Genomic DNA, 16,837 nt, shown 5'->3' with positions numbered 1-16,837 from the left:
TTTCATAGTGTATAGACATACTGAACATAATTTATGTATAATATACATTTTGAAATTGTATTTGTTTTCAATGATTCATTAGTAATTTAGCCTAAATATTGCTTATATTATACAGTAATATAGTATTGAACTACTCACAAAACGATGCGTTTTGAATCGATGGTGCGTTGTGGTTATTGCTTGTGTGTTTTGTACCGATTTGTCAAATGTACAAATTTTACCCTCAATACCATGGCTAAATAGTCTATTTACGTCAAAAAAATTTGATGAGATAACTATAGTTTGGTATAAATTAATAGATTATGTTACATAGTTATATAGGTATGTAATAATATAATAATTTGTTGATGGGTATGCTGGTAAACTGTAAGTCGCGTAAGCGAAGAAAGATACGTGGTCCGGTCCCCAGACCACAAGAGAATCTATTTTGTCCAAGAACTATGGAACCATAACATAAATTCGCCCAGTGAATATAGTACTATATGGGTTTGCAAAATGTGTATAATGTGTCTTTTGAGTGAAGATGCTGTTAGAAATCATTTGATCAGTTGTAATGATTTAACAAAAAAAATTACATCTAATCCACCGACTAAAAAAAATGATGATATTCAATATTACGTTTGTGATACTTGTAATAAAGTATTTTCAAGACATGTTGTACTGAAGAAGCACCTTGAATTGCATGAAAACTGAAAAGGCATCTAGTAGTTTGGAACTTGAACAATCTGATAATGATATGGGCCAAGATGTTGAGATTGATTAAACTGATCTTTTAAATGAGAAAATGATGACGAATCTGAGGAATTAAATAGATCTAATGCTAGTAATTTAATTTAATTTCATTGTATTCATATTATTTTTAATTCAATTAACTATACCTATCATTATGTTTATTTTATTATTATTTTTTTTGTTAATTACTTATGGGTAATCTTGTGCTTTTTTTTTATAGAATTACAATATTTTGGTAGTTATAACTCAACATTTAACTTTGAATTATGTAATAAATTGATCCCAATAAATAATAAAAAAAAAATAATATTAATTGTAATATTAGATAATATAATTTTTTTTTAAATTAAATTAATTATCTATTTATTACTGATTTTATAAAGTGCATATTAATAATCTGAATTTATGAAAGTTAAGGAATATGTTTAATAAATCATTTTAATTTATGAAAAAGTATCATTATTATTATTATTTTTGCACATCTTTATTTTTTTTAATTTTATATATTTGTCATGGTATGGAAAAAGCTTAGTCTCTTCTGACCTATACAGCTATACCTACCCATAAATTTACGATGTATACCTATAGATAAGTAAATTATGCATATTCAAGTATAAAAAATACATTAATGTGTAATTTAAATTTAAATTATTCTTTAAATGTAATAATTCTACTCAAATTTTTTGGTTGCAAGATTAGATAAGCAAGTTGTATGTAACTATAACAATTAAAGTAAAATATTTAAACAGCTTAAATATTCATAAGTTATTATTATAAATATTTTAAATTATTGAAAATATATTTTCAGTGTTTTACTCATATTTCTAGACTTTCAGTTATGTAAGTCAGTAATTACAACATTGATCTTTTAAAATAAAGAAATATTAGAAATATTTTTCTGGTATTAAGCTTTGATTATTATACACTAATATGTCAAACAAATCATTAATTATTAACCTACATAGTAAGTATTAGATTAATATCTTGTCTTTATGCGGCATGAAACTCTTAACTAAATATAAATTTATATTAGCTATTTAAAATAATAGATGTATATTAGATTCTAAGAAGTTTACACAGCGATGAATGTATTCATTTTACTATGAATTTTCTTTTTTTGTCTGTTATTATTTAATTTTTTTAAATTTAAAAATGATAATTTTTAGATAGCTTTTTGATATTTTTAAATTTTAATACATTTTATATTAAACCTACTGTTATCATTTCAGTGTGGAGTGTATATCGAAGTTCATTATTATGATGTAAGTAAATATAATTACAGATATACCTATAAGGTTGGATTACATTATTTGAATTTTATAGACCAGATAATCCATCAATCTTAAAACTAAATATCAAGATACCAACAGTTAATTAAAAGTTTTATCTTAATTTTATGTTATATTATTATTATACTCTTGTGTATTATGTGCTTATACTACTTTATTGAGCCATTTGATAAATATTATACTGTTAAAATTTTGGTATTTAATGTAAAGGAAAAGGTAAATGTATGCAATGAGTATATCTGCTAAAATTCTTGTAGTCATTGATACTTGTACTCTAATGAGTCTAATGTTTAATCAAAACTCAAATAGAAATAACATTAAAAATAGTGACAAACTTATGTCAAATTTAATGTAAAATAATTAAATTAAATTAACTTAATTGTAAATCTATACAAATAAAAAATGTATTATTTATAACCAATACATTCACAAAAATGATATAATAAAAGAAAATAGTAAAGTTATTTAATTTAAAGAACACAAAATAATCTATCAACAAGTGAAAATGTCAGCATTATGAAATAATTTTTTTTTATAATGTTGGTGTAGAAAAATAATGAGGAGCTACCTCTAATAATAATGACGGTGTTATTTCAACCAAATTTTTTATGTATGTTTTTGTAGTTTCCAGAAGTTCATCATACAGGACCCTAGAAAAAAAATTCATAATTATTTAATTAACATAACTGAAGGAAAACTTTATACAAGATATGAATATAATACAATAAGGTTTTAACAAAAGAATATGCAATTTTAAAACTTAAATGTGGTTGAAAATAGAAATGTAATATACATTTTAGGTTTTACAATTTTTTTTTACTAATTTACTTTAATATAATATACAATTGTAAGTTACAATGTCTGCTTGTTAAAAATCACTCATTAGAAGATTAAAATTAAAATAATAATTCATGTACGCTAGTTAAATATTAATTGACACTATATGTATGGAAATCCGTATTAAAAATTGCAATGTTTTTATTTAGAGAATTTTATGAGTACATATTCATGATAAACTTGATTTTTAAATAAAACTAAATAATTGTATTCAAGAGTATATAATATTTCTCAGTGATTGCAATAAATGAAACTTATTTAAGTTGTATTAATAGAATGATTTTTACAAAACAGTGTAAGAATAAACATTAAATATTATTTTTTTTTACTAAACAATTATTTAATAAGGCAAATAATGAAATTATAGGACATAGAATAATGATATTACAAAGAATTTTTAAATTCTTCATCTTAAATCAAAGAAAAAAAGAAAAGTTGTACCTACACAACCAGACTAACATTTTTTAATTTTTACTACAAATATTAACCTATGTTTTGTGATATGTACTTCTTAATAATATAGATTAAATTATTTTTTCAAAATTAAAATATGATTTATAGTTTACCATTGTGGTTGATTCACATAATTCAAAACAGACTTGGGATGAAAATAAAGATCTTCGTCAAGACCAACCGATCTATATACTCCTGTATAATGCAAATAAGCAGCATTTTTAAAAAGTCCAGATGCAATGCTCTTTACAATAGTTCTTGTATTGCCTATATTACAGAAAAAATAGTATTTATTTAATTATTTTTATAAACAATTTTGGTTTAAAAATATATATTCACCTTTACAAGATTTAAGTGGAATTTTTGATGACCTCATTAAATCTATTAAATGTGAACGTATTTTACGTGCTTTGCATAACTCATTATAATTTATAAAAAATCGATGACACCATTGTGGACTATATTGATTTTTTTCAAATCCATTATAAACATTTAATAAAGTGAGTAGATCTCCTTCAGCAACTTCAAAATTCCTATGTTGTATTTTAGCTTTTTGTATTGTAGCTCCATGCTTTGGGCGTATAAATGCATCTTGAAGTTGAAGCATAGCTAATATGGATACAATTTCTGAAGAACATCCCATTTCGCCAGACTTCAATAATATTCTTGAATGTTTTGCTGGTAATGGTAATTCAGCCATAATAGTTCCAAATGAATTTGTCAGATTTCCAAGTTCATCAATTGCTTCTAAAGATTTTAACATCTCCAGAGCATATAGGAGATTTTTAGCTGGAGGTGGACTAAGGAAAGGAAATCTTAAAACATTATTAATATAAATAGCTTTGAGCTGCAAAGTTACATCAGTTAAATCAGATCTCATCATTTCTGGAGGAGTAGCATTTATTAAATTTTGATAGGCTTCTTTTGTGTATAATCTAAAAATGAATTAAATTGTATGAAAATTAATATGACATAGCATTTAGTGTTCAAATATTAAAAATGACCATGTACCTATAAACTTTACCAGGTCGTTCTCTTCCTGCACGGCCAGCTCTTTGAACTGCCGATGCTTTGGATATAGGAACAGCAATTAATGAATCAGCGCCAAACTTAGAATTAAACCACTTGAGTTTAACAAATCCACAATCAATAACTATAAGTAAAAGACATTGGTAAAATTAGTGATAATAATAATAATTATATACATTTTAATTTTATTTATCCCTACTAATGTAATGAATAAAAATATATCAATAATTATAACGAAAATATTTTATTGTTAAATATTAAAAGATAATGATATACAACTTAGTATAAATTTTACTAAGTAACATGTATTATTTATGTAAATTAATTTGATAATAAACTATAAAATAAGAATCTCTAGATTTTTCAAATAATATTTTTAGAATATCACATAAAACATTCAATATAATATAATATTATTATTATTTTTCAATTCAAAATAAAATTACACAATTCCAGGTAAATAATAATGAATCTGAATAAAATATAATTTTTAATAATACATTATCAAATTTGATAATATAGCTCAAGTGCTTAACTAAGAGAGTTCAACATTAATGTGAATATATCAATATTCAATATAATATAAAAATTACATATCAAACTCTCAATTGTATTAATCACATAGGCCCGAGAAAGAAAACAAATATTGTATTAACCCTTTCTTAATAATAATATTTTTGATAAATGTTAATTATTCACAGTAAATTATAATAGGTTTACTGAAATTTTTGAACAAAAATATTTACTATGTTATGATTAAATTTTTTTTTTTTTAAATAATATCATCTGTAATATGTTTTATTACAACAATAATATTAATTTAAATATTCTTTAAAGTTATATATAAAAAAAATTGTAACTATAGATTAAACGTAAACATCGATAATTTTTTACTACTTAATTTATACTATACAAATTGAATTATCTTCCAAGAAGAATTTTTAGAACTGATTTGTTAAGTAAAATTTATAATATAATATTATACAGTTATTTTATTGCATTATTTTTTTGATTTATTTAACAAGTTGAAATTACCATGAACAATTCCAGAAATTGTAACTGATGTCTCTGCCACATTAGTTGAAAAAACTACTTTTCTATATCCTCTAGGTGCTGGACGAAAAGCTTTGAGTTGTTCATCATTAGTTAATGTACCATGCATAGGTATAGGAAGAAGTTTAATTCTGTAAAAAATGAAATATTAAGCATCATAAAATAATAATATAATTTAGTTTAACTTATATTCACGTGTTTTGTAGTGGTATTTTAATTTAAATCATTTATATTTCTTATTGAAATCATAATATACTCATATTTAAATAATGTCTATAACCTTTTAATGTAATCTAACAATGATTTTTATTAAAAATCAAACCAACAATTATTATAACTATATATTATTAATTTAGTAAAAATGTGTAACATTTTTAATTTTAGAAGTAAATTTCAAAATTTTTAATATTAAGATTAAAATATTTATAAATTTATAGGGTAAATAAAGTAAAAAAAAAGTTAAAAATAAATTAGTACTTTTCATTAGCATTCTTAATGTTGTAATCGTCCAATGTATTAACTGCTTGCATTATTTCTTCTTTGCCTGTTAAAAACACCAGAATATCACCAGATGCACCACTCTGTTGAATTTTTAATACTGTATTTATTGATTCATCTACATAATTTGGTGTTGGATCTAAACAAAAAAAATGTATTATTATATATTAAATACCAAATTTAGTGTTGTATATTTAAAAATATCACCTTTTAAGTAATAGATTTTTGTAGGATATGATCTTCCTTCGATACCCAAAACAGTTGCAGTATCATTACTAGGGTCATTGCTTTGGTTTAAATTAAAATATGATTTAAGTTGTGAGGAATCCAAAGTAGCAGATAAAATTATAAGTCTTAAAGTTGGTCGTTTCTGAAATTAAAATTAAAAGAAAACATTACAAAATAATAAATAAAAAAAAATTTAAAAAAAGAATTAAATACTAACTTTTAAAACTTTTTTAATTAGTCCCATTAAAATATCAGTCATCAAACTTCTTTCGTGTATTTCATCTAATATTATTACGGAATAATTTACTAATAAAGGATTGCTCATCATTTCATTCAAAAGAATACCTTCAGTTATGTACTGTTTATAAAATAATTTGTATTAAAACATATAAACCAAATAAAAATAATATAAAATATGAATTACTTACTTTAATTTTTGTACTTGAATCACAACAGTTATCAAATCTAACTGAATAACCTACTCGTTGACCTAGGTTTGTTTTTTGTTCTTGAGCTACTCGAGTAGCTAAGGTTATAGCACTTATTTTTCGGGGCTCAGTAATTACAATAGATTTGTCATTTTGGCATAAACCACTATCTAAAAGCATCTGTGAATAATTTTAAATTGTTAAACTATAGTGAAAACTTTTTTACTTAGCTATTAACAATAAATATATAAAAAATATAGTCTATAAAACGTAGCTATACGCTATACAATTAATTCATACAAAGAATTTTTTGCGGAAAGAAATTAGTAACTAAGAGTTCCTAGTAACAAACTGAAGGAGATATGTAGATAAATATTGTAAGTCAATATTTTGTGCAAATTCATAATTATTTAAAAAAATATATAATTGATATTATTTAGTAAATAAAACTAAGCATACTTGAGACACTTGAGTACTTTTTCCACTACCAGTAGATCCGACTAATATCAATGTCTGAAACTTTTCACAAAGATATAAGACTTCATTACGATACTTGGTTATAGGTAATTTATTTCTTTGGCTTTGTAAATCCAATGACATATATGGATTATAAACAAATGAAGAGGATATAGCAGATTCAAAATTGGAATCTTCTTCTCCATATCCTGGTTTTTCATCTAAAATATAAAAAAAAATAAGCAGAATTCATTAATTTCAGGAACAATAAAAAATAAACTGTATTTTTTATTCCTACAATTTTATTAATCAAGATATTTTGATCTACTTTTTAAACTTTTCTTTCAAAGTACTATTAACAAAATCTACTTTAATCATTGTCATTAACGACATCAACATCAATCATAGTCATAACTAATGTCACAACTTTAGCAATACATTTCAGACGATAAGGTAATAGTTGCCACTAGAAACTGGTTTTAAGTTAGGTCACAAACTGTACTGAAGTTTTTGAACAAGACATTTTTAAATTCAAACAGAGAGGAACGATGAGCATAAGTTTTTTTATTCAAAAAGAAAAAATGCAAAATTTCAACATAAAATAATATTTATTATTGAACTCTTTTTTGAGTTATGGCCCAATGCAATTTATTTTGTGATTATTCCTCATGTAATATCTTAAAACATTATAATATTTGTTGATGTTTTAAATAGGAATTTAAAATTAAAAAATAATTACATACTAAATTTTATTGAAACTTGAATAAAATTCCATAACATTTTTTATTCAAAGAACATGTTAGAATTTTTGTACCTAAATAATAAATAAAAACTTACCACAATTTTTAAATCGAAAACTACTCATTTTGTTTATTAACCTAGGCTGTTAACAACATGGGACCGATGTTTGAATAAATTGTTGTATGATTTCAGCTCACAATTATTTTATTTTAAGCAATCAAATAGTTATTCGAATAATACAATTAATAAAACACATCTGATCAATCGAAACAATATACTAGTTAGTAGTTACTACTTACTACTATAGTTATTATTTTCAAAATATTCCGATTTAGTTATCACAAATTCGTTATCATGCTGCTGCTGAAGCGTGTTTACAATAATTTAGGCGTTAGTTAACTATTTCCTCAGTCATTTAGTCCTTCATTGTGGCCTAGCAAATACGAAATGTACAACCTATAATAATACCATAGTGGAATAGTTCATAGTATTACATATTAATTAAATTATTATACATAATGTTCCAATTATATTTGGTCTTCAAAATATTCTATCTTCTGTGCTATTGCACTTAATTCATTTTTAGTTTTGTGAACTTGAATTAAAATTAGATAGGCGTTTAACTAATAAGTACTGTTTAATATTGCATTAACGTATTCGCAGTACCTATTATATAAGTTGTTAATAGATACCTACGACCTACCAATAATTCAAAGTTTATTAAATATTTTTCTATTCCTATAAAAGGTTTATATATTATTCATGTTAGGGCTGGTCATTAAGATCGGGATTAAAATTAAAACTGGTAATTGGTAAAATATTTTAACTTGATGGAATTTTTAATATTATGGAGTAATTTTCTGTTGTAAGAACTAAGAAGTTCTCTCTTTTCTAAGGATTTTGAAAACAATTTTTCTCGTCATGTCTTATTTAGTGGTATCCTTCTAACTTATTAATAAGTTTAAAATAGCAGTATTATAATCTGATTTTCAAAATGAATACCTAGGTACTTTTACAATTTACAATTTCTTTTAACAGTAAATTATTAATTAGGTACATTTCTTCAGTAGTTAAATAAATGGAAAAAGTTGTTTGAAATTTGAGTGATCCAAAGTTCATATAATTATTAGACGTTCAAAATGTTCAAATCTGTTTTTAACTTCAAAGTCACATCATCGGATCGATTTTAATAACACTTGAACAATTATCTAACATTTTATTTATTTATTTTTCATAGTATATACTATATAGCTAGACATACTGATCATAATTAATGTATAATATACATTTTGAAATTGTATTTGTTTTCAATGATTCATTAGTAATTTAGCCTAAATATTGCTTATATTATACAGTAATATAGTATTGAACTACTCACAAAACGATGCGTTTTGAATCGATGGTGCGTTGTGGTTATTGCTTGTGTGTTTTGTACCGATTTGTCAAATGTACAAATTGTACCTACCCTCAATAACTCGATATACATAGTCTTTGACTATGCTCCTTTGACCCACCCATAAATTTACGATGTATACCTACAGATAAGTAAATTATGCACATTCAAGTATACAAAATACATTAATGAGTAATTTAAATTTATATTATCCTTTAAATGTAATAATTCTACTCAATTTATTTGGTTGCAAGATTAAATAAGCAAGTTGTATGTAAGTATCACAATTAAAGTAAAATATTTAAACAGCTTAAACACAATAGCACTTTCTACATATTATGATTATATGAAGCAGATAAATACTAAAATAGAAAACAAATACCTTTTGTGATATAGGCTGACAGACCGTCTTCACTCAGAATTGTTTTTCGTATTTAATGATAATTTATCATTGAATTCAAATTTAACCCACCCATAATAGATACCCATTTGATACCTTATGTACAATAGAGTGGTACTCACTTGATTACCTTTTTATAGCATAAGTATTATTATTAATTTATTAATCATATTCATATTGCATATATTTTAGGAAAATTTACTTCTATTTAAAAAAAATATTTTCAAAATGGGAAAATGGACTGACCGATCTCAAGTAGTCATAATAACAAATTCAAACCAGTTTTAAAAAGTATTATCGCATTACTACATCAATCAGTATGATGGAATAAAAATTGAATGTTTGGCTAAAATAACTGTCCGTCACCGATCCCTTTAAATAAAATTATTTTAATAGTAATTTATATAGATGCTTGTATATATATCATAGTAAAAAATATTCATGATCAAAGTTTACTCATGAGTACATTCATTTAATAAAATACATAAATAGTTTAAAAAAAAAAATTCAATTACCTAGGTACCTACAATCACTACAATTTTTTGCATCTATACCTATTGTTTTCTAAACCTATATCACAATGTGGTTTTTTTTTACAATAAAATTAATCTTATAGGATATCACTGATATAAGTTGTATTTGTCTTAAGGATCGGATCTCTGATTTTCTATCCTGTTATACATGCAATATACCAATTAAGACTATGACTACTAGAATAATAAATAATAATTATAATTTCAAAAAATGGATCATTTTTCCAAAGACGCAATAAGATCTAGTACCTAAATATCTTATAACGTTAATAACAATAATTTTGATTATATAAAACACTTAAAAAGGAAAAAAATTACTAAAAGAAATTTAACATTTCAAAAACTTTTAGTCAAAATATTTTGAAAATTTATTATTGGAATTTCAAGTTTTTTGGTTTTCATTTTTAAATTATATACATTATATACATTTGGTCGAACGTCAAAAACTGGATTACCATAAAATTTTCATTTGTCCTAATTTCTTTTATTCTATATTCCTGATTGTTAAGGAAAAACATGTTGGATATTTTTTTCTTTTAATAGATTATAGATACTTACCTATCAAAAAACAATAAAAAATTTAAATCGTTATTTTGAGCTTGAACATCAAATTTAAATTTCAGACGTTGTTAAAAAATATTTGTGGAATTACGCTCAATTTTTCTTTAATTCCACTTATGATAAATTAACAGAAACCTTATATTAAACTTTTAAATCTTATAGGCAAAAATTTAATACGAGATATAAAACAGCATTTAAAACTTTTGTTAGTTAAGCATTTTCTATGAGCTACCTATTTATTATTCAATAGAAATTCAAAAATCTTATGCATTTTTTTACAGTTGTTTCTATTGTTTCTGATTATTCAAAATCGAACCTAAAATTCTTAAAATAATGTGGGCAATATGGCCTAATTGATCTCAAATAGACACATTAAGTATTAACTATAACAAATCGGTTGACGAAATTTTTATTGAATTATTAAGCCTATCGGTAGAACACTAGGATTGACAAAAAGTAACGTAGATACCTACAATAAATTAATAAGCATTCATTATTTGATGAATTATCGTATTAATTTTCGTTCACGTGCGTGATGAGCGTGGTTGCTTGTGTATGTTGTTGGGCTCTGTTATTTTTTTTTACATAGCCACACACACCGATGATTACTTTACACACATTTATACGACCCACATGCACGTAGCCACGTAGGGTACTTAGAAAATTGCCTATAATAAATTCTTTAAAAATCGTTGATATCCAATTATCCAAACTGCAATCATATTAATCGTGAATGTTTATTTACATAACGGCAATGGCTGATAGGTTCAAGTCGATGATCGACTAGTGTCAACATATTAGCATTACCTGAGAATTGAAAACTTTTGAATTTTATTAAAATAATACAAGAATAATATAACAAAATCGTTTTTATGAATAACGATGGAGCATAGTAATACAAGAGCATTAGGTATTTGCATTTTGCAGGTTTTCAATAGTTTACCTTTATATTAAAACGTGGTTTCTGGTAACAAAATGAATCTAGTTATGTGTGTGTGTGTGCCCGGAAGGTAGTAAAAAATGAAAAAATCCTAGTTTTTTTTTTAAAATAATCGAGAAAAAAAAATTAATAAATAAGTAAGAAAAAGTGGGAATTTAGTATAACACAAAATAACTCTAAGTAATCTAAGTATTTAAAATGTTGTAATGTTTGTTATCAGCAATACTATGCATATACTTAAATGAATTATAAAATTAAAAAAAATATTTTTACTCATTTTATGTTAGACTTTTAGTATTTTCGATGGTTTTTAGTGATTTTTCTTCTATGAATAATTTTTGCTTAATTGAAATCCTTGACAAATTAATACAATGTTTATATTTATATATAATACTAAATAAAATATTTAGACACTACTTACATAATAACAATATATTTGCATAAGTTTTTAAAGCTAGAATTTTGTCAAAATTGAATACTCCTGTGTAAAATAACAATTTTAATTATTTTTATGTTTTCTAAAAGTATTAATCGCAACAACTTGAAACATTCTATTGTTATTTTTTTAATTTTTCAAAATATTTATGATATCAATTAAAATTATAATATTCATAAGTTATTATTATAAATATTTTAAATTATTGAAAATATATTCTCAGTGTTTTACTAATGTTTCCAGACTTTCAGTTATGTATGTCAGTAATTACAACATTGATCTTGTATCGCATTTTCTAGTCTGGACATATTTATAGCCTAAAACGTCTACAGTTTTAACTAGTTTTAAGTTAGTAAATGTGATCTACTTCGATCTAAAGTTATCTAATTTCAATCTTTAAAAAATATTTTTGTCTTCATTATAAAAATAGAATAAATATCTGTAGAAATATAATATTTTGTTATCGTAAAATATTTTTCTGGTATTAAGCTTTGATTATTATACACCAATATGTCAAAGAAATTATTAATTATACTTATTGTAAAGGATTGTTCAGTAATAAAATTGAATGTTTACGTTTATCGTTTGATATTAATGAGTGTAGGTATGTGCGTGCAGAATAAACACATGACTATGATATTAATATATAACTAACAATTAACAAATACTATTATGGAATAGAGCTTAAGTTATATGTTTCGTCCAGGTCTTAATATTTCTTCATATTACAATGTTAATATGTTGTAGATCAAATTATCAATCTCAAAATTAATCATAGTGACCTATATAAGTACCTATAAACCTATAATACTTACTATTCACCATTAGTTGGTAGAGGAAGTCCATTAAAAAACATTTAGGTACATTTCTTTGCAATAAAAATATATTTAAAATTGTAAAATCTACATGAAACTATTTTACAATTTTGTTTTTAAGGAACAATTCATACTTATTTTTTCTAATTTAGAGATTAAGTTTTACAGTTTTTGATAGGTGTTAGCATACCCATTATAGGTACATGCATTTAAAAATATCTTCGTTCAAGCTATGTTCGTCGTAAAAGGCGATAAAAACGTTTTTATAATACTATTATATGTATATTTAATAAAAACATTTTTATTAAATTAGAACTTAATTATAAATATAGCATGCATTGTACACCTATAAATTATGTATTAAAAAAAATATTTTGTCATTTTGAAGTTCTTAGGATCTCAGCCGTGTTATAAAGTATAATTGGTAATTGGTATAATAGGTATGAAATATTAGCCAAATATCGATTGCTATTGTTTATTATTGATATATTATGCCGCATATTAAGAACGTAACTGTCCCCGACAACGGACTCCTCCACGATATTTATTAATAATTAGACAATTTTAGAAAAATTTACTTTTTGTATTACAGAAATGATTTTATACTTCGTTAAAATATTTATTGTTATTTTTTTAATGCGCACCACCTTCTTCAAATTTGTTTTTATTTAAGCACTTGTAACATACAATTTATATAACTGTATAGAGTTTTAAAAAATATATATTATTGCAGAAATGCAGACCGTCGTGGAAGTTACAGAAATATCAATAACGCTGGTCTGATCGAAATACGAGTGTATGTAAAGATAAGGTATTTCACTAGAGATGTTTAATTTTTATGCCTATTTCATGTAACGACCGTGACTAAAATAATGATTGATTTTCCTTCTAATGCTAATTGGGCAGACTGAAGTCCAACTCTGATATCTCCGCTTATTATTATATTAATCTCATTTATTCAATGTTAACTGTCCATATAACTAATGCATACACGGTTTTTTAATCTTACAAACAGTATTTTTATGATAACAAACCGTTTCCTAAAATAATGTACTGATGATAAGGCTATTTCCCAAAAACCAAATAAAAGAATTTTTTCTAATGTATTTGTTTATCGATAATGCGTCATGATATATTTGTCCATACATTATCAACTTAGAGCTCATAGGTCTACGACGATGATCGATTATTATATATGTAAGTACGTAACTAATTAAATACGTTGTGTTATGTTGTGCAATATTAATTAATGAGATTAACAATTATATAATAGCGCCAATAAATATATTAAATATATTCATGTTATTTAATATTTTAAACACACATGGCATGCGCAATACTAGAATTGGTAGATAGGATAGGTATCTTTAATTTAATATTATTTATTATTACGCATTTATTATAATTTATAGGTGCCTAAATTTATATGCTTTTATTATAATGTTTAAATTACCTACCTCGAACAATTATGAATATTTAACATTTAAAAAATTGCAACCATTGAATATGAATTATTTTATATTCAAATATTATGTTAATAATTAGCTATTGCGTAGGCACTAGGCAATAGCTATTATTTTTTATTATTATTTTAAAGTTTTCTATTTACTCAATCATATAAAATTCTAAACTAAGTATTATAAGAGTACAAAAGATAATTATAATTAAAAAAAAAAAAAAAAAAAAAATACAATAACGTTAATAATACAATAGTTATTAAAAAAAATTAAAAACAAGGGAAGTCGCTCTGGTTAATAGGCTTAAATTATAAACTCAGACTTAGGTATTATATTTATGGTTGTACATAATAGTTATTAAATATTATGTATACAATTTTAAATGCAGTATATTAATTATTATATAGCTATAGCTATAGTTATATTTGACTCATCCTGTGGAAATGAACAAATGTGTTTCGTAGAAAATTTTTTTGACATAAAAACCGGATAGGTTATTAGGTATGTAACAGTTATGTACTTATTTCATTTATAGCATTATTATTTATGTTATTTAGGAAATCAAAACAGATTCATTGATCGTGTTTCTATCAAAATCAAGTTACGCCGAGTCCCGAATAGTTTACTCCCGATTTCCGTCATACATTTTCAGCGGCAATCACCATCTATAGGGGTGCTTTATCTCAAATTCTCAACGGTATATTTTTTCAGAACACAAATCTTAAACAGTGCTTTTTTGTCGTTACCGATGCACGGGCTTTCTTTCCTCATTCGCGCAGCATTACATTCATCTAACAATTTTATAGTTGAAATCGTTTCAAGCGTCCCAAAGTAGGTACCTAATGCTAGAATATACGTTTGCATAAGTTTCATTTATTTTTAATAATAATTTAAACAGCTATATTAGTGGTATGTTTTATATATTTAAAAACTACTTCATGATGTCGACCGCCGACCGGATAAGTAGTTCTATATCTTGTTACAAAGCTACAAAAGTACTTCATTCTATCTTATATAATATAATATTATACAGGTAGATAAATTATATATACACGATATTGTGATAGGTATATTAATACATTATATTCAGTTTTTAAATAAAAATGCACGTCCGGACCGATGATAATAAACACGAATCACGATAGATTTTTAATTTGAATACGAGTACATTTTGGACCAATTGTGTTGAATGTCAACGGTCGATTAATACATTTTGCGTGTTGCGCTGCAGTCTATTAATGATGCATTGTACCTACATGAATTCATTCATGTTTACTTCCGGATTGTGCGGAAGCCATTCAAAACAAATAGCAGAGGGCTACCGATATGTAAAATAAAAAAAATTAGTTTCATTTCCTATCACAAAAAAAAAAACGAATAAATGACCGTTGTTTATTCATTTGAGATTCATTAATACACAGTCGCACTCCTGAAGACCACCGTCGAGATACGTGTGTCCAGTAGTTTAACAAAATTATAATATTGTTTAGTAATTTTTTTTTTTTTTTTGTTCGTCGTTTGAAGAATTCAGTCAAAACAAGTTCAATCTACAGGTAAAAATACACACCATGTAATAATATATTTTAATACAATATGTAGGTGCAACTGTTTTAGTATGATAGATTTATAGTAGGCAATATTTACCTACCAAACAATTTATTATTAATAAATGCAATAATTAAGTTATTAATTTAATATAGAAAAAATCAAAAAGTAAAATAATCTATAAAGTGTTAACTATTGTGATATAAATATAAGTATTATTAATCGAATACGGCGTTTATACAAAAAAACGTGTTAGTATTTATAAGACAAAAATTCAAAAAAAAATTTTTCTACATAATATACTTTAAAATAAATTATATTATTGTAAAATTTTAAATGATAAAAATCATTAAAAATCCTAAAAAAACCTAAAATTAAAAAAAGTTTTAACATTGAATTCGTTAGTACCAATTTTTAACTTTGTGGTTAGTAAAGCACGTTATTTTACAACGATTTGTGATTTATTCATTATTCATTAAAAATGTGCTGGTTGTCCGGAAAATGTATTATAGTGCTTCGTGTAACGGGTAGGTAAGTACTAATGTACTATACATTACATAGGTATTATAGTTATAAAAAGGTACAAACGAAAATAGAAATAACTATGTATGATGACATGCGTATTTGCAGGCAGACAAATTGTTGGAGTTTAAGTTGATGAAGCATATACATAAAAAAAATATATATTTTTTAGCTTTATTTGGTTCATAGAAATGTAGACATATTATTGTAATTGGTATTGGGTATTAATTATTAAAATTACAAAAGTAAAATACCTCTTTTTAACATTTAAAATACTATCGAATTCTTATTGACAATGTTTTAGGTAAAAGCTAATTTTAGTATTGATATTTATTATCTACGTAGTATAGGTATTTTTATAATTTTATTAGAATTGATTGTTTCAAAAATAATTAAAATAGGCTTATCTACAAAAACATATCCACGTTGGCGTATTTCAGAATGATCAAAATGTTTAATTTAATATGCGTAGTTGGTATTTTTAAAAGAAG

At 24.1% G+C, this 16,837-nt stretch overlaps 1 protein-coding gene across 1 annotated transcript; it reads right to left on the bottom strand.

The window, feature by feature from the left end:
* Positions 1–2,345: 2,345 nt before the first annotated feature.
* Positions 2,346–8,060, bottom strand: LOC126552287 (probable ATP-dependent RNA helicase DHX35). The gene is made up of 11 exons (XM_050206979.1): positions 7,841–8,060; positions 7,007–7,224; positions 6,548–6,727; positions 6,337–6,477; positions 6,099–6,261; positions 5,871–6,030; positions 5,376–5,524; positions 4,323–4,464; positions 3,651–4,246; positions 3,425–3,578; positions 2,346–2,671 (listed from the first exon to the last, which is right to left on the bottom strand). Exons 1-11 carry the CDS (start codon positions 7,866–7,868, stop codon positions 2,554–2,556), a joined length of 2,049 nt encoding a protein of 682 aa, XP_050062936.1. The 5' UTR covers positions 7,869–8,060; the 3' UTR covers positions 2,346–2,553.
* Between the last annotated feature and the right edge of the window lie 8,777 nt (positions 8,061–16,837).

The sequence above is a fragment of the Aphis gossypii genome, chromosome X (assembly GCF_020184175.1).
Source record: "Aphis gossypii isolate Hap1 chromosome X, ASM2018417v2, whole genome shotgun sequence".
Taxonomy (NCBI): Eukaryota; Metazoa; Arthropoda; class Insecta; order Hemiptera; family Aphididae; genus Aphis; species Aphis gossypii.
Note: the sequence above shows the minus strand (reverse complement) of the source record. Positions and strands in the feature narration are given on the sequence as shown.

Coding starts and splice junctions, on each gene's coding strand:
- LOC126552287 (XM_050206979.1), bottom strand. CDS start 7,868: ATGAGTAGTTTTCGATTTAAAAATTGTG. Junction 5,525..5,870: donor ATTAAGAATGCTAATGAAAA/GTACTAATTTAT, acceptor CATTTTTTACAG/AATTAAACTTCTTCCTATAC. Junction 4,465..5,375: donor AATTTCTGGAATTGTTCATG/GTAATTTCAACT, acceptor TTTTACTTATAG/TTATTGATTGTGGATTTGTT.